This window comes from Podarcis tiliguerta (genome assembly GCF_965153285.1).
Source record: "Podarcis tiliguerta genome assembly, chromosome: 5".
NCBI lineage: Eukaryota > Metazoa > Chordata > Lepidosauria > Squamata > Lacertidae > Podarcis > Podarcis tiliguerta.
This window is the reverse complement of record NC_139538.1, coordinates 92348053-92372386: the sequence shown is the minus strand read 5'-3', so window position 1 is coordinate 92372386 and position 24334 is coordinate 92348053. Positions and strand designations below refer to the sequence as shown.

Below are 24334 nucleotides of genomic sequence, written 5' to 3'. Positions count from 1 at the left end.
CCAAGACAGAACCCTGTGGCACCCCACTAGTCACTATTCTCCAGGATGAAGAGGAACCATTGATGAGCACCCTTTGGGTCCGGTCAGTCAGCCAGTTACAAATCCACTGAGTGGTAGCATAGTCAAGACCACATTTTACCAACTTCTTTACAAGAATATCATGGGGCACCTTGTCAAATGCCTTGCTGAATACGAGAGACATCTTCAAATATCTAAAGGACTGTCACATGGAAGAGGGAGCAAACTTGCCTTCTCCTGCTCTGGTGGGTGGGACCCGAAACAATGGATTCAAGTTACAAGACATGAGATTCTGGCTAAACATCAGGAAAAGCTTTCTGCCAATAAGAGCTGTTTGACAGTGGAATGGCTTCCCTAAAGAGGCTGTGGACTCTGCTTCTTTGAAGGTTTTTAAGCAGAGATTGGATGGCCGTCAGTCAAGGATGCTTTAGCTGAGATTTCTGCAATGCAGGGGGTTGGACTAGATGGCCCTTGGGGTCCCTTCCATCTCTACAATTCTATGATTTAGGTCTTGAGTATAAAATGCATAAATTCTGTCCAAATGTTTTGACTCATCTCTTCATGTCTGTCACATGTTTTTTTCCCCCCAGCACCTAAAAAATACTCCTCTGCATGGATATTCATTGTCAGTTAAAGGTAAAGGTAAAGGTACCCCTGCCCGTACGGGCCAGTCTTGACAGACTCTAGGGTTGTGCGCCCATCTCACTCAAGAGGCCGGGGGCCAGCGCTGTCCGGAGACACTTCCGGGTCACGTGGCCAGCGTGACATCGCTGCTCTGGCGAGCCAGAGCCGCACACGGAAACGCCGTTTACCTTCCCGCTAGTAAGCGGTCCCTATTTATCTACTTGCACCCAGGGGTGCTTTCGAACTGCTAGGTTGGCAGGAGCTGGGACTGAACAGCGGGAACGCACCCCGCCGCGGGGATTCGAACCGCCGACCTTTCGATCGGCAAGTCCTAGGCGCTGAGGCTTTTACCCACAGCACCACCCGCGTCCCTTTCATTGTCAGTTACCATCCATTAAATCACTTCCAATATATATCTAAATTAATTTCAATTATTAGTCAGTTGCTCAAGTTTAATATTTGCTGCCCACCAAGTCTGTTAAAGTAATGGGAGAAAAGAGTCAGGATCTCACCCACATGCAAGAAACATTTTCAGTATTTGAGATTTTTGCTAAGAAATACCATGAAAAAACAATTTAGCCCTCATTTCCCCTCCTGTGTCAGAATCAGTACACTGAAAAGGCGCTTTAAAAAAAAAAAAAGGTCACTATGTGTTCTTAAATCTTTATTAAGTATCAAATTTTCTCCAATGTAAGTTACATCCCAGTTGTTAAGTCTGAATAAAGAAGACAAACCCTTATATACAAGTTGTTAGACTTTAGCTTAACAAATATAGTACCTTCTCAAAATTAGATTTCTTTTAAACTTTTATAAACAAAGCATAAAAACGAAGATCAGTACTAAATAAAGCATTTTTAAAACAAATATATAACTTTAGAAATGACTTTCAGAATGCTAAAGTGAATAACTGGAGATTCCATGAATGCTGCTAACGGCCCACTCTGCCTGAGGCTCCTTTAGACCATTTCTCGGTTTCTACGAATAGCACAGCAAAGGATCATGCTGAAAATCATACCGAAGATCTAAAAAAAAGAAAGACACACAATTGGCAGTTTCTCCATGAAGAATACCACGAAGGAGATCAGTAAATTAAATAATTTTGGTTTAGGTTAGAAACTGCAATGGTTCAAAGTCAGCGATGGTTTGGAAAGCAGTTCAGCATTGCTCAAGTTCTGAAGTGCCCTCAGTCCTCCCATCTTGCAGAAGAGTAGATCACACCAGCCACTGAGCTTCACAGTGTTTACCACTGCTGGTTTTCTCTCAGCAGGCTTCCCACCATTGGGCAACTGGGCCTGTTGACGGCTTTTACACGTAAGGGCCTTTTCAGTAGTGGCGCCCGCCCTGTGTAACGCCCTCCTATCAGATGTCAAAGAGATAAACAACTATCTAACGTTTAGAAGACCTCTGAAGGCAGCCCTGTTTGGGGAAGTTTTTAAAGACTGGTGTTTTACAGTGGTACCTCGGGTTAAGTATTTAATTCATTCCGGAGGTCCGTACTTCACCTGAAACTGTTCTTAACCTGAAGCACCACTTTAGCTAATGGGGCCTCCCACTGCTGCCGCATGATTTCTGTTCTCATCCTGAAGCAAAGTTTTTAACCTGAAGCACTATTAGTGTTAGCGGAGTCTGTAATCTAAAGCGTATGTAACCTGAAGCGTATGTAACCCGAGGGACCACTGTATTGTATTTTAAATCCATATTGGAAGCCGGCCAGAGTGGCTGGGGAAACGCAGCCAGATGGGCGGGGTATGAATAATTAAATAACATTATTATTATTATTATTATTATTATTATTATTATTATTATTATTATTTTCTTACAAAGAACGCCATGCTTGGCATTATGCAACATGCAGCTATATGCCAACCTTATGCAAAATACTGGTACTTACCATCACCACACCAACGCCAATGCCAACTGCCCCAATCACATTCAGCTTTTTGGTGAAGACTTCCTCAATAACTGTAGGACATGCCTGGAAGAAAAACCAAGCCTTCACCTTGTGTACTCTTATACATTAGGGTTACCAGACGTCCCCGGTTCCTGGGGACAGTCCCCGGATTTGCAAATCTGTCCCCGGGAAACATGGCAGCGGCAGCCTCAGCAGCCCAGAGCCAGCCTGGTAGCGCAGTTGGCTCTGGCTGGCTTCCAGAGCTGCTCACTGACATGGCACCCACCATTTTTCCTCGCCGGAAGTTCCCATATGATGTGTCTTTGTGCGCAACACATCATATGAGGGCTTCAGGTGAGGAAAAATGGCGGGCGCCATGGCAGCAAGCAGCTCCTGAAGCCAGCCAGAGCCAACTGCGCTACCAGGCTGGCTGCCACTGCTGAAGGGAAACCAGGGACATCTGGTGGTACAGATCTCCTGCCCCCTTCCCCCCTTTGTTTTGACTCATGGGGGAGGCTCAGGAATTGTGGGCAGCCGGCCGTTGCCCAGTTTTTTAAAAACTTTGCGCATTTATGTTTCACAGGGTGCGAAAGAAGCGCTTTGCACCTTTATGCAATATGCATGTGTGCTTGGGCCCAGGGTCTTTTGCCTGACCATCCCCACTACTGACTCCCTGTTGCTATTCAGCTCCCACCCCCCACCCCCCAAAAAGGGGTCCCCGGATTCATTGGGGAAAAAATCTGGCAACCATATTATACACACAAGCACCAAAGAGATGGAATTTGCCACATTATGCTGAGATTTAGTAACACGAGGCATGTCCCTATCTGCTGCACAACGACATACCTGTAGCTGAATGGTTTCGAGGACACCGCTCTGTTTGGGACAGGTGTCTTCAATTGCTGCCTCAATAGCCCCTGTGAGGCCACAGCAGTTCAGCTAGAGCAGAGAGAAAAGGTACATTTCAGTTGTGTAACAAAATAAGGATGAAACATACAAGTCAACAAATCTGGGTAAATTATCAGTTTGAAGGACTTTGCTAAAATAAGATCTTTGGAGATTATTCGAAAACATGCCTTTAGAAAAACCTACAAACCATGGAAGCCTCCTGTGCAGTAAAACTTCTCTAAAACTTAGTATAGTTATGCTCCAGTAGGGACCTGGATGAAGAGACTAGAAGCTGCAGGTGGAAAACTGTCTCACAGCTGAATACAAAGACTGGGAGACCAGGGTGCCTGAGGCAACTGGGTGAGAATTCCCAGAGGAACTTCTCAGAGCACCAGGACTGATCTGGCCAGCATCTGGACCTTCAGCTGAGCTTGAAGAATCAGATGCCTGCCATCACACGAACAATAGTCCAGCAGTGCTGGGAGCACACCAGGCGGGAGGCTGTGGAACAAAGGAGGAGGAGGGCCTGTCTTCAGGCCAAAGGGGCTGGCCTTTTGTGGTTCTGAAACAGTCTCTAGGGGGTGAAGCCTGGAGAAGGTAGTCTGGGGTTAAAGGCATGAAAGGCCTGCCTTGCTCCCCAACTTGGTCAGAGTAAGCTGCTCACTTGGAGCTATCCATGGTCCAGCAACCTTTGAGCAGCCTTGCACTGGACCGGGACACAACACATCCAGACTACAATGAGCCCCAATGGTCTAGCTGGGAACAAAATGCAAATAGCACCCCTTTCACATTAAAGGTAAAGGACCCCTGGCAGTGAAGTCCAGTAGCTAACGACTCTGGGGTTGCGGCGCTCATCTCGCTTTACTGGCCGAGGGAGCCAACGTTTGTTCACAGACAGTTTGTCCACGTCATGTGGCCAGCATGACTAAGCCGCTTCTGGCAAAACCAGAGCAGCGCATGGAAACACCGTTTACCTTCCCTTCAGAGCGGTACCTATTTATCTACTTGCACTTTGACATGCTTTCGAACTGCTAGGTGGGCAGGAGCAGGGACTGAGCAACGGGAGCTCACCCCGTCGTGGGGATTCGAACTGCCGACCTTCCGATCGGCAAGCCCAAGAGGCTCAGTGGTTTAGACCACAGTGCTACCCACGTCCCAGATTAAGCTGTTGCAAATTGGGACTCCTGGCTTTTATTCCTAGCACTCGCTGGCTCAGTGGAGATGGGATGTTTTTCAATCTCTTAGGCATGGTTCAGAGATTTGGAAACTCCCCCACCCCCCAAACTCACAAGCGCCTCCTCCCCTCCCCCACTTCAATTCTCCTCCAACTACGGACAGTGTTTGTGACGGATGCAACCTGAGCACCAACCACAGTCGCTTTTAAACACGTTTGGTGAGGATGTTAACATCAACTATAGGTAGCACAAACAGTCCCATCATGGATAAGTGCTCTGAACCGGTTACAGAAGCAAAGAAAATAGTTGAGATCTGATCTGACTTACCGCAGCCTGAATGGCTCTCAGCGTTTCTTTGGTGGCAGGTTCCCTTCTTTTGTCATATACTGATTTGTAAAAGTCCTGCACCTCCTTAACAATCTAAAAACACAAACAATATAATAATTCACCCCAATAATGATGACAGTGGTTACATTAATCTTTTTGCTTAAAAAGGAGAAGCTGGAATATGCTGTCTATGACATGACTGCTGGAGTCCTTCAAGCTAATCTCCAAAACACTCTTTGCCCTCCCCGCAAATCTAACTTGGCCATATCTAGGGGCTTAATGTCTACAGAGGGGCAGGAAAGGAGGATGATAGGTGAACAGTACTTGTGTAGCTTTGAATTATCAGTTGGGGTTAAAGCAGAACACCGTGGTTGCATCTAGGTCTAAGCGGTGTGTACCACATCAATCAGATGTGAGGGGTGGGGAGGCAGCCCCTATTCTACCAAAAAGGAATGCTTGGAATAAGGAAATATAACGTATGCCTTGTGCTATCTTAAAGACTGACAGGTTTATTATTGGTTGTGAGACTCGATTTGGGGGACACAGTTTTGTCTTGGTTCCAGTCCTTTCTGGCCAGGACAGAGCCTGTTGGTGGTGCTAGTGGACTGCTGCTATATCTCATGGCCTTATGCTTATGGGGTGCCTCAAGTTCTATTCTGTCCACCTCAGTAATTATTACTACTACTACACCACCACTATTACTACAACTACAGCCCCCATAGTAAACCACTGGGGGGAAATCACCTGGAGGTTTCAGCTGAGTCCTGAGAATACTGGTGACCCAAAAACTCTACTTCAAGTTTCTATCTGCTAATCCTGAGCAGATTATTTGGAGGCAGAATTCTGGATGTATAATTCTGTTATAATTCTAGATGGCATATAAAATCAACTTTAAAAATATGTCTGCCTTACCTTTTCCTTGTTTGAAAATCCCAAGATGGCAGCAGCTACTTCAAGGGCAAATATCACAAGAAGGAAGGTAAAAAACTAGAGGCAAAGGAGACAAGAGACATTTTGAGTAAGGTCATGGCTGAACAATGGTTTATAAAATCATGAGATGATAATACTTAAGAAGTCTATAGATAGGGCTTTAGAATGCTCTGCGTGCTTCGTAAACTTTATCTCCGTTACCCTATCACAGTCACCTTCCAAGGCAGGTTAGTAGGCTCAGTGTAAGACCACTAAGGACATTGGAAGAGTTCATGTAAGACCACTAAGGACATTGGAGGAGACATCAGAACGAATGGCTTCCTAGCTCACACTTGCACAGCCCAATCCTATGCAGCTAGAAGTTCCACTTTGTTCAACAGGACTTACACATGCATGCTTAGGATTATTGTGATAAATGCGTATAAAGTGCTTTGACTCCGTTGAAAAATTCTCAGTGCAAAAACAGAGATTTCTTCTCTTACCTAATGAGCATGTTACTGCTAAACACATCTGTGAACCCTAAGTGACGTTTCCCCAATACAGTAAGCCTGTCACTTATGCAGGGGTTACCGTACTTTTCTGTGTATTAGTCAGGGTTCCCCCCCCAAAAAAAAATAATGTTAAGAAATGGGCGGTGGGTGTCTTATACATGGCCAGTGCATTTTGTTGAGTTGGGATTTGTTGGTCTGTGGTGTCATTGCTGGCTTTGACAAATTCTGGTGTCTATTTGCTTTTGCTGCAGTAATAATGTGTGCGTTTTTTTGTTTTTCATCGAGGAAGGAACAGCTGAGAGGCGGCTTTTGCTGTGTGTGGGCGGAAGCGCTGCTTTGACAGGTGAGTGATTTTCGGCAATCCCCCCCCCCTTAAAAAAAAGCTTAACAGCTCTGGGCAACCTCCCCCCATTTTCTTCAGTTTGAGTCCCCCCCAAATAGGGGTCATCTTATACATGGGGGCATGTTATACACAGAAAAATATGGTCTGATCTGGGGATCGCACCTAAAGCCAAAATTGCATATCATCAAAACACATTGGGTTCAAAAGCAGGTGGGATTGCCAAAGTCATTACCCCCCAGAAACCCTGCCTCCTATTTTTCTTTTTCATGTCAACACACCTAAAGCTGAATGTGCACAAGTTAAATGTGCAATAAATTGCGGGTTTACTGCGTTCACCGTATGTGAATTCTGTGATCAAATTATAGCCGAGTATCCATTTGCACACCCTACTTTGCTTGTTGCACTGTATACGTACAGTGACCAGCGGAATGGCGTCACTTCTGTTCCCATCTCTGGGAATTCTAAAAAGTAATGCCATGCACTGAGAAGCCTCAAGCCTCACAGACTTGGAGCTGTGCTCCACATGGGTACTTACTGGGAAATTCCATGGGCTGCACCCAAAGCCTTAAATGGCTGTTCTAAATCATAGAAGCCCATAGAAAGGAGGACGAATTAGGGAGTGGAAATCGTTCAAAGGCAAATTATTGTTAGGATATTTCCATTCCACCTTAAAAGGGAGCAGGATGTTTGTGTCACAGCCTGCGTATTTCCTGCTCACAGGATGTTTCTGTTGTGTCTTTGCTTTCGTTTCTCTCTCTGTGCCGGAGACACTGAAGCAGGCAGTCATGTTTTCTCTTTGTTCTGACCAACGCTGAATAAAGTTGTAAATCATGCTCTCCTGAGTGCATCTTTCGCTGTGTGCATTATCTGCTGATAGAGCGTGCATCGGGTCTGGAATGTGGCAAGCTATTTCTGGAGCTCGTGTCGCTAATTGCTGATACTGCGTGTCTACGGGAGATCGATGGACGTCCGGAGACGACGTGGAGTCATGATGGACTTTGTCTCCCTGGCAGTATCCCAACAATTATATCAAGACTGCCCACATGGAAGTAGATTTTAATCCCCGGCAGCTCCAATTCAAAGGGATCCTCAGGTAGCAAAACTAGGAAAGCCTTCTTGGAGAACTTTTACTCGATGAAGTAGAGAGCACTCAAGGTATCCATGATCTAACCACACAGGGGTCAGCAACCTTTTTCAGCCGTGAGCTAGTCCACCGTCCCTCAGACCATGTAGTGGGCCGGACTATATTTTTGGAAAAGAAATGAACGAATTCCTATGCCCCACAAATAACCCAGAGATGCATTTTAAATAAAAGGACACATTCTACTCATGTAAAAACACGCTGATTCCCAGACTGTCCACGGGCCAGATTTTGAAGGCGATTGGGCCGCATCCAGCCCACGGGCCTTAGGTTGCCTACCCCTGGCTCTAATGTGAATGAGTTTCACTATATGTTGGAGGATCCAGTTCTGTGACATAAACATTGAAATCTAACCTGTGTTGGCAACTTTTGCACAGTGTGCATTCTAGGAGGAGTTTATGTGCATTGTGAAGGAAAGTACTTCCTTTTGAAAATAGAATCCAGGGAGAAGAGTCGATGGAAGAAGATTGGAAAAAAATTAAAGTATATTTACAGAAATACTGCAAAATTAATGAATGTTAGAAGTATATTGGAATGAAGTTATATGGTTTTAGCAGAAGGGTTATTAAGAATTATATGAACATTAAGTGTTAATGTGTTAAATTGGGAAATTGAAAGTTAAATTATGTTATGATAAATTACAGACTAAATTGAAGAAGAGGGAAAGGATTTGTTGAACCAGATAATTTGAAGCAGAATACAAAAAAGGGAGGTGCGAGGATGTCGAGGAAATAAGCTAATGAAAGATCTGGATACAAAAATTTGGATTTGTGTTTTTGTATTTTTTTTCTTATGTTGCATTGTTGTACTGTATTTTTTCTTTTTTGTTGATGATGTATTGTTTGTTGAATTTGTGTATTGTTTTTCTTTTATTGTTTTTTTTATAAGTATAAAATATCTAATAAATTTTTATTAAAAAAGAAAGAAAATAGGATCCAGAAAGAATTCAGCAGACATGAAAGCGATATAGCCTTCTTCCTATCATAGAAACTAACGCCATACTTACCAAACCAAGCATGCACTGGGACTCCTGAATCGCTCCACAGCATCCCAAGAAACCAACCAGCATTATGAGGGCACCAGCTCCAATTAGAACGTAAACCCCTGGAGGCAGACGGATTTTAAAAATCAAAACAGAGAAGATTTATTCTCAACTAAAAAAAAAAACTTCACATTTTCCAAGTTTGAACAACATGAAGGCTACCAGCTACACTGCCACTACTATTTATGTATTACTTTTATATACCACTTTTTCTTCCAAGGACCTCAAGGTTGTGTACATGGTTACACTAACACCATTATTGTTGCTTCTTTAAAAAGAAAACACTACTAGCAGTGTTTCAGAACAAGTCTCTATAATAATGGGTTTTTGGTGGTGAGTGCAAAGGACAGGGGGAAGGCTATTTTGTCTATTCCCATAATAGAAATCAGTCACTTCTCTTATCACCAGAAAAGGTTTACAACAGTCCTTTTTAAGAGTATTTGCCTCCTGACTAGAGACTCCCTCATGACCCATCAAAGGTTATCAGTTGTGCAAACCTTAATAATCCAGCTTCTGGACTCATCAAGACCCCAATTGCATCTGCAAATGTCTGCAAGCAGCCAGCACCTTCAACTCCTGTAGTCGGCCAGACAAAATGGCCATTCTCAGCCAATGGCCTTTAGATGACCAGTTTACCCAGAAAGAAAAATATTTGCAATATATGTTGTGGAGGGCTGCCCTCAACACTTCTGCGTCACGGTACCTCTGTCCTCCTCCTAAGGAATCCATAAAATCCTCTGATTTTATTATCGGCTTCAGCACTGAACTATCAGTGTGAGAGACGACCTTTCCCCTCATGCATGACCGGTGGGGTAGGCTTTCCAACATCTTCCCACAATGCTTGAGGCCATATGAGAAAGTTACAACTGGCGAGCCATTAGTGCAATGCAAAGATGACCTATAAGGAAGAGCATGCCATCCAAGTCTAGGGAGCATGGCATAAAATCCAGGCTGATTGCAATTCCAAAACACAAGAGGTTTAGCTGATGACATGTACATGGGGAAGAAGAAGAAGAAGCAGTTATCCAGCATATTGAAACTTCTGCCAGAGAAGGACTAGGAAACCAGTAACACCTTCATGGGGTTTTGATGGAATATACAGTGGTGCCTCGCAAGATGAAATTAATTCGTTCCACGAGTCTTTTCGTCTAGCGGTTTTTTCATCTTGCGAAGCAACCCTATTAGTGGATTAGCGCTATTAGCGGCTATTAGCGGCTATTAAAGGCTTAAGGGATTAGCGGATTAGCTGCTAAAAGGCTATTAGCAGTTTAGCACCTTAGAAAAAGGGGGTGGGGAGCGGAAAAAAAATCGCAAGACATTTTCGTCTTGCGAAGCAAGCCCATAGAGAAATTCGTCCTGCGAAGCGCATTGAAAAACGGAAAACCCTTTCGTCTAGCGGGTTTTCCGTCTTGCGAGGCATTGGTCTTGCGGGGCACCACTGTATAACCATGAATATCTTTGCCAGTGTGTCAGTGGTCTGGGGATTAGCTAAGAAAAAACCGACACTGGTTGGTACTTTGGGGGTGGGGGGAGGAAGAAAGGGAGAAAATCCCACAGACTTCTTTGTCCACAAATCCAATTTTCCTACAGAGGGACTATCTTCATGGCATAGAACTGCATAGCAATCTAAGACCAGGATTCCATGCCTGGGATCACCCCCGCCCCAAAGTATTCTAAGGCTGCTTTACTGGGAAAAACTAAAGATAAAAACAGTACAAAATATAATAATTATTTTACTATACAGTGGTGCCTCGCAAGACGAAAAGAATCCGTTCTGTGAGTCTCTTCGTCTAGCGATTTTTTTCATCTTGCGAAGCAAGCCCATTAGCGGATTAGCGCTATTAGCGGTTTAGCAGCTATTAGCGGCTATTAAAGGCTTAAGGGATTAGCGGATTAGCTGCTAAAAGGATATTAGCGGCTTAGATCAGCTGTTAAGCGGCTTAGATCAGCTGTTAAGCGGCTTAGCGATCAGCTGTTAAGCGGCTTAGGAGCTTGGGAAAAAGGGGGGGAGGGGGGGAAAACCCAGGAATCGCAAGACATTTTCGTCTTGTGAAGCAAGCCCATAGCAAATTCGTTTTGCGAAGCACCTCCAAAACGGAAAACCCTTTCGTCTAGAGGGTTTTCCATCTTGCGAGGCATTCGTCTTGCGGGGCACCACTGTATTAATATTAAAGGTCTTTCCCAAGAGTGGTTTGGCTTGCTTTGTGCTAGCATCTCTTAAGGTGTATCCTTAGCAGTGATCATGAGATATCAAAGTATCCAATTTTCTGCCAAGTGGTGGCATATCTACACAATTTCAGATTTCCAGCTAGTGTAGAAGTGCCATATCCTTTTTAGGGTGCACACTAGAGCCCCGTTTTCAGCTGGGAGATATATTTTTGTACATTTTTAGAGACCAAGGCATCTGAGATGGCACATATAAAAAAATTTCACTTTGCCAAGGGCAAGGAAACACCCTAATAATTTTGGTATCTATGTGAACAGGTCATTCCGTACCAAGAATCTTTACATATCTTATCATTGGTTTCCTTAGTCACTGTTAATACTTTTAAAAGCAGTGTAGGTATCAGGTGTACTGTTCATACCATTGAGCAATAATTTTACAACATACCTGTATAGAATGTATTGTTATTCTCCTCATGATCAAAAATATCTTTTGTCTGTTTATCAAATCGAAGCCATAGTCCAATTGCAAGGACTGCCGTTCCTGCAAGCTACGGAGAAAGGGGTGGGGGACAAAAAAAAGAGAATATTTTAATTATGCATTTTACCATTTTAGGTGTATAACAAGTCAATTTTGGACAGTCCTCAGGTATTATTGACTTTTTAAATACCCATATGCATTAGACTAATTGGTTTTTAAACTTGTGGTCCTTTGGAAGCTGATATCATGAAAAGGGGTTACCAGAAAGATTGCTTGCCGTGGCTGCAGTGTTCCCTGGGGAATTTGGAGAGCACTTAGGGTGAAAAACACATGTGTCACCAATTAATATAGTCCTGTGCCCACAGGTTTCACAAAAGCAGCGAAGAGTGAAACTGCATTTTTGTTTAAATGGCTGAAACCATCTGCCAATCATATTGATCCTTGAGCATGCCAATACGTTTACACCTTTCGCAATAAACACGTAGTTTATGTAGAAACAAGAGTTTGTAATGTTACGGAAATCACAGGGGGGACGGGGGGCCACATCTTTAAAGTTAAATATTACAAATATTATGCCTGAATATATCATTCCAACTTGACAGCTCAGGGAAGTCACCTAGCTTTAAAAAATAATATAAAATCATCTCCTTTCCCAGTTCCCCCCATTCCAAAGCTATTTTCCCCTTGCAAAAGGACTCCAGGAAGTTCCCAGAGGTGACAATTGCTGGGCTCATTGTTAGCCAAAGGAAGCCAAATCTCATCACCTGACTCGCCTCAGGCTCCAGACATGCAAAGGAACTTCTATTGTACTTTTGGGTGGTGGGTACTTAAGACATATTTGTCTATGCTAATCTTATACCTGAGTCTTGCTCTGCCATGTCTGCTTATGCTAATCTTGTACCAAGGACTTATCCGGACATGTTTGCCAAGGTTAACCCCTCCCCTTCGAACTGTATTCTGGGATGTGGTGGGAAAGTTTTAAAAGCCTTTGTCACCCTGTCCTCGGGGTTCAAATTTGCTTTTGAACCTATTGCGCAATAAACTTTGGTCTACAGCTATTTGCTCCGGTTGGCTGGACTCCTTCCTTTATTCCGCAGGGACCTGCGGGCTCTGCCCAACGAGCTGGGTGACGGAGCAGCCTCACACCTAGATTTTTCCCTAACAGTAAGAACGTTAAGTAGAATTCTGCTGGGGTAACAGATATAAGATGTAAGAATTGCCTGTTCTGATTCAGAACAAGAGAGGCCCATCTCCTGTTTTCAAGAGCTGCCAACCAAATGCCCTTGGAAACTCTCAAACAGGCCATGATCATTTGCTGCAAGCATCAGTACAGTGGTGCCCCGCAAGACGAATGCCTCGCAAGACGGAAAACCCGTTAGACGGAAGGGTTTTCCGTTTTGGAGGTGCTTCGCAGAACGAATTTCCTATGGGCTTGCTTCGCAAGACGAAAATGTCTTGCGAGTTCCTGCGATTTTTTTTCCGCTCCCCACCCCCTTTTTCTAAGGCACTAAGCTGCTAATAGCCTTTTAGCAGCTAATCCGCTAATCCCTTAAGCCTTTAATAGCCGCTAATAGCTGCTAAACCGCTAATAGCGCTAATTCGCTAATGGGGCTGCTTCGCAAGACAAAAAAACCGCTAGACGAAGAGACTCGCGGAACGGATTCTTTTCGTCTTGCGAGGCACCACTGTACTTTGTCATTATGGAAGAGGAATTCTAGAAATCTTGGGTGGCAAATACAGAATCCTAGGATGGTTCTCTTTAAAAAAAGAGGGGTGTAGGTGAAGAAGAGCGAAGAGAAAATGATTGAAGGGGAGCTGCTCACGTATCTTTTGCCTCACATTTTCCCCCTCCCCATCCCCAACTCTGAAAAGTTACAGGTTTCTTGAGAGTGTCCTCAAGCTTTCCTAATTCACTGCAAAGTTGTTCAATTTGTGTTATGAAGGAGATTATTAAATTCGGGACACAAGACTGCCATTCATTATATTAATAATAACAATAAACAACAATAACTCAACTACTACTACTAAATGTTTCTATACTCATTTCTCCCAAACTGGGATTCTACGAAAGAATGCCAGCACTTTACAGCTTTCTAAGGTGAGCTCTCGAAGATGCCCATTCTGCTGTTGTGGAATGTCTGGCTGAGCTGGTTGGGCCTCATTGCCACACTGTGATCTGCAAATGCTCTCTAGAACGCACAGCCAGCACACTGTACATTGCAGAAGATTGGTAGAATTCCTTCTTTTTGAAGGAAGCTTGTCACTAATCACTTGTCACTGAGAAAGCCCTTAGTTTTCCAGATGGCAGTTTGAAACCCACAGACCCATCTAGGGCATGGAAGCACCAGTGCCAGCTCACGGAAGATCCAATTCAAGGACACACTGTTTCATCTCTGAAAGCACAATTATTATTGCGTACAAGGCGCTCCCAGGAGAAGACCATTAAACCACTGCATAAATGGTTTTAAGAGAAGAATTTACAATAACGTGTCCTTGCAACATTTCAGAAATTTATTTTTTTTATTAAAAAAAATCAATTTACAAATGTGTGTTAATCCATTTTAAAGTCTTAGATATATAAAATAGATGTTCATAAATGTACCAAGCAAACACATACAAATATGTGGTATATCTGAAGAAGTGTGCATGCACACGTAAGCTTTATACCAAGAACAAACTTAGTTGGTCTCTAAGGTGCTACTGGACAATTTATTCTTTTATATATTTCAACATACAAATATGTAAACTACATGTCTGAAACCCACAGAAAAGTCCTGAAACCATTTTCTCTCTTCCAAATTGACGTCAAATATTTCTCTGCCTCCCCATTGTCTCTTTGCTCACAAATCCTGTCTCAAGGGCACATTTAAGATATGAATAGGCTGAGCCTGTGACCTGGATTCAGGAGTTGAGTAGTTATCATAACAAAAGAGTGGCCAGGATGCCCAGGTAATCCAATCAGGTAAACTAGCAGACAGGATAAAAACAAAGCACTCAGATTTCTGTTGTAGTCCGCCCCTTCTCTGATGTATTAAGGGGGAAGTCTTGGGCTACACCCCTTCTGTGCTGTAGGTATGATGTATCTGGGGTGGTGGTCTTGAGCTACAGGGTGGGCAATTTCAAAGTCTATATAAGGGCTTGTCCCTCCCCCCCTCCTGTGTGTGGGGGGGGGGAGTACCCCGTAGCAATAGCTTTAATAAAGATCAGGCTTACTAGCTGCTTTGCTTCTCAATATTCTCTGGCTGGCCACTGTTATTTTCTCCTACCGATAGAGAACCTACAAACGGACCTCTATATGGGCTCTTGGGTACCCCAGAAGGAAAAAGGAGCAGTTTTTTCGCATAACACCTCCAAATTTAGGAACATGGGGAACTACTTATGAGGAATGGCTAAGGGAGCTGGGCATGTTTAGCCTGGAGAAGAGGAGGTTAAGGGGTGATATGATAGCCATGTTCAAATATATAAAAGGATGTCACATAGAGGAGGGAGAAAGGTTGTTTTCTGCTGCTCCAGAGAAGCGGACACGGAGCAATGGATCCAAACTACAAGAAAGAAGATTCCACCTAAAGATTAGGAAGAACTTCCTGACAGTAAGAGCTGTTCGACAGTGGAATTTGCTGCCAAGGAGTGTGGTGGAGTCTCCTTCTTTGGAGGTCTTTAAGCAGAGGCTTGACAACCATATGTCAGGAGTGCTCTGATGGTGTTTCCTGCTTGGCGGGGGGTTGGACTCGATGGCCCTTGTGGTCTCTTCCAACTCTATGATTCTATGATTCTATGATTCTACTTTATGCAAGAGACCATTGATACATCTAGAAGTACAAAGCAATTGAAAGTGAAAGAAAGAGAAATGTCTTTATGAGAAATGGTGGGTCCTGCAACTCTGGGCTGGGTGGAATGTAAGGTCTGCATAAACTGAAAGCAACAGGCACCCTTCACCAGACCACGTACGCTCTGGTAGTTTATCTCAAGATGTGATTATCTCCTAGGGGCAAACACACAAACAAGAGGGAGGAAGAGCAGAAGATCTTGTTTTGTGAGTGGAAAATTCCCACTGTTCCCATGTGTATCTCTTTGGGTTATGTCACGCTTAGTAGAAATAGGAGTGTGTTTTAGCTGCTGGGTGTCCCATTGGCTTCATTCACATGGTGAGAGCAAGTTGGGAAGCACTGCAAAGTTCTCACAAAGAGAAGAAGAAGAAGAAGAGTTTGGATTTGTTATCCCGCTTTGTCACTACCCTAAGGAGTCTCAAAGCGGCTAACAATCTCCTTTCCCTTCCTCCCCCACAACAAACACTCTGTGAGGTGAGTGAGGCTGAGAGACTTCAGAGAAGTGTGACTGGCCCAAGGTCACCCAGCAGCTGCATGTGGAGGAACAGGGAATCAAACCGAGTTCACCAGATTACGTGTCCACCGCTCTTAACCACTACACCACACTGTGTCATTTTACTGACAACGGTTTCTGGAGTTCCATCAGCCACTGCATACATCCTGGGTTGGGGGCTTGAATCCTGACACTTCCATAACAGTGACCTGCTACATGAAAAGCAGATTTATACCTGAGCCACAGCCCTTCCCTTTGCAATGGCTTGCTAGACGAGAAAGGAAGCATCACAAATCCAACAAGAAGGTGAAAATATCTCCTCAAACACTAGTCTTTTCCCAATGGAGGCATTTCACCCTAGAAAATCCTGTACAGTGGTACAGTGGTGCCCCGCAAGACGAATGCCTCACAAGACGGAAAACCCGCTAGACGAAAGGGTTTTCCGTTTTTCAATGCGCTTCGCAGGACGAATTTCCCTATGGGCTTGCTTCACAAGACGAAAATGTCTTGCGATTCCTGGGGGGTTTTTTTCGCTCCCCACCCCCTTTTTCTAAGGCACTAAGCTGCTAATAGCCTTTTAGCAGCTAATCCGCTAATCCCTTAAGCCTTTAATAGCCGCTAAACCGCTAATAGCGCTAATCCGCTAATGGGCTTGCTTCGCAAGACGAAAAAACCGCTAGACGAAGAGACTCACGGAACGGATTCTTTTCGTCTTGCAAGGCACCACTGTACCTTGGTTTACAATCATAATCTGTTCCGGAGGTTCATTTGTAAACCAAAACAGGTTGTAACCCAAGACACACTTTCACCAATGGGGCCTCAAAAAAAATTTTGTTCGTAATCCCCCCCCAAAAAGGGGGTTGTAACCCAAAAAAAGGTTGCAAACCAGGACATGCACTTCCGGGTTTTACGTGTTTGTAATCCAAAATGTATGCAAACCAAGGAACCACTGTGCAATGAAAGGAAGGCTGTACCCTAGTGTACAGAGAAGGTGTCAGATTCAAGCCAGTGTTTGAAATTTGTCAGGCGCATTTTTGCTCCTGGCTACCAAGTGAAGTTGCCGGGCCTCAGGATGGTGCCTGACACAATCTCAAGATGCAAGCCTGGGGATCCTTTAATCTCAACTGTTTTCACACGCTAGCAACATACCCTGTAGAATTCTGTTATATTTTATCTGCACAATCAGAATATTTCAGGAACCAAAAAGTCGTACAGTAGTACCTCGTTTTGCGACCCGGATCCCTTCCAGAGCCCCAGTCGCTGGCCGAAAAGGATGCTGAACAAAGCGCCGTGTCTGCGCGCTCACACAGAGAGGTTTGCGCTTCTGCACATGTGTGGTTTAGTGCTTCTGCACATGCGCTGAACCCGGAAGTAACCCGTTCTGGTACTTCCAGGTTTGCAGCGGATGTTCAACGGAACGGGCGCTTGACGAGGCGGACACCAGATGTGGTACCACTGTATTGAAAAATATGACTTTGGTCTATTTCTTTTATCTTGCATTTAATTACATTATGATACAAAAGTATCTTTGGTTGAATTTCAATTTTTATAACTCTAGGTACTAATTCGCTGGATGTCCAAACATAGTCTACTCTTGCAGCTGATTGATTTGCTTCTGAAAAATGAGTAAATTGTTTTTCTAATATGACTTGCAAGCCATCTGCCCCTCTAATGGACACGGCAGCCCTTGTTTAAGGTGGCATTTGACATCTAGCTTATATATCTGAGTTTCTAACATTGACTCAATCCCTGGCATTGCCAGTTCAAGAGGGATATCAGTAGCAGGGCTGGGAAAGGCCTGTGCCTGAGATTTTGGTGAACCACTGCCAACTGGAACAGATGGCGTAAGTCTTAAGTTGAACTTAAGATGTTGCTAGAGGGGAGAGACTGATGGAACATCAAGGGCAAACCTTTTCCACCGGCCTCATGTCACCCCTTGCCTCAGACCTTTCTAAGGAGCAGCTGCCACCTAAGTATTTATTCTTGCTCTCTCCAGCATTTGTTGTGAGGGACCGCACTTTGCCTCTTTTTTTTTTGCAGGAACATGGCTGCATTGGGTTTTAAATATTTCTGAAATGTTTAAGATTTTCTTACCTTAATTTTATATATTTTTCTTTTGTATTCTTTTTTGTGCACAGCCTTGGGGGGCTCTCCCCTTTTTGGTCCGCATCTTATAAATAAACAGTAATGTAACATTTTGGATGAGAGTTATCCAGCACTTTATCATTACGTGGTGAAATATCACATGTTATGGTTCCATGTGTGAGCTGACCCAGAGAAGGCAGTGGTTGAATAGCCAGCAGACTGTGAGGCAGGTCTAACAAAAGCAACACAACACACAAACAGAGCCAATCCTTTAATTCTGTCAAGGTTTCATTTGTAGCTTGAAAACACCTCTGATTAAGATTACGATATCTTTATTGTCATTGTCCCTTGCAGAACAATGAAATTGAAAAACTACATAAAACTACCACAAAACTACATAAAACTACCACAAAACTACACAAAACATTCAAAAACCCCTAAAAACTCTAAAACCCCATTTTAAAATACACTATACTACAGAGACCCCTTATGCTGCGTTTAGAACCAGAATTGCATTTACATAGAAACTGTTTCTCAGGCGGCCTTTATAACCCTATACCTTCTTCCAGAAGGCAGAAGTTGAAAGAGATCATTTCCGGGGTGCGCACTATCCTGCGCTATCTCTGCCGCTTTCTTATGGCACCTGGCAGCATAGATTTGATCCAAGGTGGGAAGAGTGCACCCAATTATTCTCTCTGCAGTCTTTACAACCCTGGATAGCATTGTTTTTTCCCTGGCCTTGCAGCTCCCAAACCACACATACAGACCATACATTAGTACGCTCTCCACAGTGCAATGGTAAAATGCCATCAACAGGTCCTTTGAGAGATTGTTTTTCCGGAGGATTCTCAGAAAATGTAACCTCTGCTGTTGTGGATCTCGCTGAACACTGAAGAGTCACTGCAATATTCTTACACAAGTTATCCGCTGTGAACAGTGCTATATAAACCAGTTTCTCATATTTAAAGTCTCATGTGCATCCTCTGCACTCGTCAGCCTTCATAAAAAGAAGGGCATCAAAAATGCACCAACGTCCTGATATGAGGTGGTGATTAGCATCTCTTAAAGGAGATCTCAGCAGTTACATCGAGAGAAGTTTCAAACATTGCCAGTGTAACAAACGTTACAAATTTTTCCTTCCCTCTTCTGGTCGTTTGGGAGTGCATAGCTCCCCTCTCCTTCACAGTTGCTAGGATAAGTGGATGGTTCTATCAGACCAACACAAAGAGATGCTGCAAGGTATCAAGTAGCTCAATGGCCACATTCCAGTCTAACATCCTCAGGCTCCTGAGAGCTACCCAATCATCTGGGCACAGGGCCACAAGGAGGAGGAAAGTGGAATCATCTGCTTTCATTTGCAAACTGGAATCATCTGCTTCTATTTGTAACCACTGAATGAATGCCATTTCATTCAAACTCAGCACAAACTTAGTTCAAAACAAATGCTCTAGTATAAGGAAAGTGTGGAGCAGGTTTCACATGCCCCAGTGTAACATCTGAACCAGGTCAGTGTGCTGCATGAAGTGTGCATGAAGTTTTCATTGACAGCACTATCTTGGTGGCGCAGGTAAGGTTCCTGGTGTGTTTAACCACAACTTGGCAATTAGGAAAGCAGGATAACATCTTTCCTGTAGACAACACCCTCTCTTCTGAAGCACATATTTCTCCTACTGCTTCTGGCTACAACTAACCTGGTGTTGACAATGAAATATCACAAAGAATTACTGCATTTCTGAAGAACTGTGGACTGCCTTGCTTGCTTTTGAAGTTAGTTTTTAATGTCCACTGGCTACAAACAGTAAAACCTAAGGTGGCAGTAGGAGAGGAGCCTAAGGTCTTAGATGAGACAAGAATCAGAAGATATCATCTGAACTTCTTCTGCAGCGCACTTTGTGCATCTGTCTACACAGGAGAGCCATAAGAGGGGAGCCAGGATGAGTATCAACTTAGCAAATTTCTAGCTCTTGTGATTTAGCATGACAAAGTAACCCAAAGAACAAACATACGTAATTGTCCTTCAATACAGAATCACACCTCCAGTTCAACATGGCTACTGCACACATGTGAAATGGAAGGCTGAATGCATTTTGGCACTCCATGTGCACTTTAGACAAAAGTTATCCACTCCTGGGAAAGAAAGTTACCGTATTTTTCGCTCTATAAGATGCACCAGACCACAAGACGCACCTAGTTTTTGGAGGAGGAAAACAAGAAAAAAATAATTCTGAATCTCAGAAGCCAGAACAGCAAGAGGGATCGCTGCGCAGTGAAAGCAGCAATCCCTCTTCCTGTTCTGGCTTCTGAGATAGCTGTGCAGCCTGAATTCACTCCATAAGATGCACACACATTTCCCCTTACTTTTTAGGAGGGAAAAAGTGAGTCTTATAGAGCAAAAAATACGGTAACTCTCAGTGCGAGGAAAGGGGCTGCAACCTCAGGATGGCAAAACTGTGCACAACAGAACAAACAAGGCACCCCAAGAATAGTCCTAAGAGGCAGAACAGAGATGGCATGTAAGAATAGATGGTGCATGAAAACACTCCACACGACTCTGCGGATATCATCCACGCAAGTCTTGAATAAAAGCAACCCAAGAACAGCAGCTCTGCCTGCCACCCCAAGCCTTAACTTGCACCCACAGTGCAAGTCTAAGCAGGGGAAGAATTGGTTTCTGGCACAGTATGAGAAAAGCTGGCCATGCCTCACAAAGGATAGATGGTGCAATTTATGTTCAGAGGGTGGAAATAACCTTTTCAGTCACAAAGGAGAGAAAAACCACGTGGTGCCACAGAATTCCTAGGAATGGGCTGGGACTGGATTAGAGTTATGCTAGGATATCCGGGCACACAGTAATTTGATGATTGTGTGTTGATTTCATAGTTGTAAACTATTTAGGAGCCATTTTGGCATATACCTATAAAATAAATAGATGGTGATGGCACCTAGAGCTTTTTGAAATATATATTTCAGACCTGTGCTGCCCAAAATTGTATATTTTTCAAATCCTAGAGCAGGGAAGATTCCTCCATAGCCAGTGGTTAAGGTCCTAAGTAAAAGGCAATTACCAGCTTCCAGTTAACGCTGAGAAAGAGAAATGAGGGCAAAATAATCACAGAGAGGGATCTGAGTGCAAATGTCAATATAGCTCAATACATCCCTTAAATGATGGGGGGGGGGGCAGAAGAAGAGTTACGCAATAGCTACCAAGACCCTAGCACTGCACTTAAATAGGGCAAGTGGTATTTTCCCTTAGCAACAAAAACTCAGCTCTAGATTGGTCTCCTTGTGTAATTTTGCCCTAAATAGCCAAACATTGCTAGAGGTTAATTAGGCAATTTCCAGAAACTTGGGTAATATTCTTTCTGTGTATGCAACACTAAGCAACTTTTACAGCTAAATGATGTTTGATGAATTTCCCTGACACCTATTTGCCTTTTTGATATGTAAAATGCCTCTTTGTAAAAGGGAGCCTTTTTCTAGACAGAATCACCCTTCAGGCTTAACCGGGACATCCCTTGTCTCTGCTGAACAAACATGGACACTAAGACATCGGGAAAGATTTCCTCTAACGTGTAATTTAATCCAGAGAATAAACACTTGCAGGATAGGCCACTGCAAAATGCAAACAGCAGTCTGAGAATCACTTTGAGGCCTCATGGAGGCGGGATGTTGCTCAGGCAACAATCTTTGGCATAAATGCCCCTATTCAGACAAATATAGAAAAAATGTCCCTGTTTTCATCAGAGACATGTTAGAGGGCATGCAGTTTTCCATGCAAGTTCTAACCTTGGACATAACTTCACTTGGTGTTCGAAAAACTTGCACAGGATTGTGTTGTACGCATAATTTGGCAAAAATAAGGACAATATATTTTTATCACATTTTGTATTAAACCGTGTAAATATATGGCATATAAACAACTTTGCTGATCTGCAAGCACTTTCGTAACTGATAAATTTCAATTTCCCACACCCAGCTTGGAGGAGACTTAGTTTCTCAATCCATTTCAGTTGGGTTTTAGACCTAGTTTTGGTACAGAAATAGCCCTGATCATCCTGTGGTAGTACCCATGCCAGAAGAGAGATGGGGAGTAGGAGCATGTTGGTTCTCCTAGACCAGTGGTGTCCAAACTTTTCTCAAAGAGGGCCAGATTCGATGAAGTGAAGGGCCGTGAGGGCCGACCAAAGGGCCAACCTTTTTTTTTAGGATTGAAGTTCTTGAGCTTTTTTTATGATTTTACTCCAAAGTTGTTGAGGTTTTTTTTAGTATTTTACCCCAGGAAATAAACTGCCACAGGGGCCGGATTAGGCCCCCGAAACAAACTTTGGACATGCCTGTCCTAGACCTTTCAGGGCTTTCCATACCACTGATCATAGTACCCTTCTAGATTTTGATCATTGGGATTTAAAGGCTTTTATGGTAGTTGCCTTCTGACCGGTGCTCCAGGACATTCCTTAGTACAGGGTAGGGTTTAATCTTGCTACCTATGCTTTTTCATAATAATAATAATAATAATAATAATAATAATAATAATTTATTATTTGTAGCCCGCCCATCTGGCTGGGTTTCCCCAGCCACTCTGGGCGGCTTCCAACAAAGATGAAAAATACACGAAAATGTCACATATTAAAAACTTCCCTGAACAGGGCTGCCTTCAGATGTCTTCTGAATGTCAGGTAGTTGTTTATCACTTTGACATATGATGGGAGGGCGTTCCACAGGGCGGGCGCCACTACCGAGAAGGCCCTCTGCCTGGTTCCCTGTAGCTTTGCTTCTCGCAGTGAGGGAACCGCCAGAAGGCCCTCGGAGCTGGACCTCAGTGTCCGGGCAGAACGATGGGGGTGGAGACGCTCCTTCAGATATACTGGACCGAGGCCATTTAGGGCTTTAAAGGTCAGCACCAACACTTTGAATTGTGCTCGGAAACGTACTGGGAGCCAGTGTAGGTCTTTCAAGACCGGTGTTATATGTATGTCTCGGCAGCTGCTCCCAGTCACCAGTTTAGCTGCCGCATTCTGGATTAGTTGTAGTTTCCGGGTCACCTTCAAAGGTAGCCCCACGTAGAGCGCATTGCAGTAGTCCAAGCGGGAGATAACCAGAGCATGCACCACTCTGGCGAGACAGTCTGCAGGCAGATAGGGTCTTAGCCTATGTACCAGATGGAGCTGGTAAACAGCTGCCCTGACAATATTTTTGACAAATATTGTATATATGGAATTGATTGAGATGCAATAAATATGTGGATATCAACTTCATTTCTATTTCTCATCTAATTTAGGTAAGTGGTAGTGACAAATGGGAGCTGAAGCACACTAATAGACTGGATGAGAGCCAACGCACTGAGGCTTAATCCCGCTAAAAGAGATGCTGTTAGTGGATGTTTCATCCTGTTTTGGATGAGGTTGTATTCACTGGGTTAACATGCCTGTGGGTGCTCCTTGAACAATCTGAAGATGCCATTTACCACCTTTGGCTGGTTCACATGCTATGTACTGATGTGGACAGAGATGGTAGTCTATTTTGCACTGGACCACAGGCTATTGTTATAGTACAGGCATGGAAACAATCCACTGTCTTGATCGAAGTGTTCCTGTGAAATCCATAATTACCAGTTCATACTTGGGGGTGGCGACTGCGACAAGCAAATCTACTTCCTGAATACATGCACCTCACAGAATCTCCCACTATCTCCCATCTTTTGTCTAAAGCTAGAGGCTACAGCAGGGACGCAGGTGGTGCTGTGGTCTAAACCACTGAGCCTAGGGCTTGCCGATCAGAAGGTGGGCGGTTCGAATCCCGTTGTGAGCTCCCATTGTTCGGTCCCAGCTCCTGCCCACCCAGCAGTTCGAAAGCACGTCAAAGTGCAAGTAGATAAATAGGTACCGCTCCAGCGGGAAGGTAAACGGCGTTTCCGTGTGCTGCTCTGGTTCACCAGAAGCAGCTTAGTCATGCTGGCCACATGACCCAGAAGCTGTACGCTGGCTCCCTTGGCCAATAAAGTGAGATGAGCGCACAATCCCAGAGTGGTTCGCAACCAGACCTAACGGTCAGGGGTACCTTTACCTTTTTTAGTAGCTACATCAGGCTTCCTCAGCCTCAACCCTCCAGATGTTTTTGGCCCCCCCTGATCCCTAGCTAGCAAGACCAGTTGTCAGGGATGATGGGAATTGTAGTCTCAAAACATCTGGAGGGCTGAGGTTGAGGAAGCCTGGGCTACAGAGCCAAGCCTCTTAGGGTCCAAGCTTTATAGAAACAGACAGACTGTGGACATATTCATGACTATTCTATAAAGGATCTACACTTCTCTAGAGGTCTAGGGTCTACTGCATGACATTCTCTTGGTGAAGTAGAGATTATAGTTTAAAACAAATCACATCTATATCCTACACATTTCTAGAGGCAGCTTCCTCTGTGC

The 24334-nt window shown here is 44.0% G+C and overlaps 1 protein-coding gene across 1 annotated transcript in view; it reads right to left on the bottom strand.

Annotated features, from left to right (window-relative positions):
• Nucleotides 1-1291: 1291 nt before the first annotated feature.
• The window catches only part of CD9 (CD9 molecule), a 32409-nt gene continuing 9366 nt past the window's right edge, over nucleotides 1292-24334 (bottom strand). The window contains exons 2-8 of the mRNA XM_083440957.1: nucleotides 11482-11584; nucleotides 8835-8932; nucleotides 5836-5910; nucleotides 4924-5016; nucleotides 3380-3472; nucleotides 2534-2617; nucleotides 1292-1664 (exon numbers count right to left, since the gene is read on the bottom strand). Coding sequence (XP_083297083.1) covers nucleotides 1599-1664; nucleotides 2534-2617; nucleotides 3380-3472; nucleotides 4924-5016; nucleotides 5836-5910; nucleotides 8835-8932; nucleotides 11482-11584 — 612 coding nt within the window. The 3' untranslated portion in view covers nucleotides 1292-1598. The remainder of the gene's footprint in view (nucleotides 1665-2533; nucleotides 2618-3379; nucleotides 3473-4923; nucleotides 5017-5835; nucleotides 5911-8834; nucleotides 8933-11481; nucleotides 11585-24334) is intronic.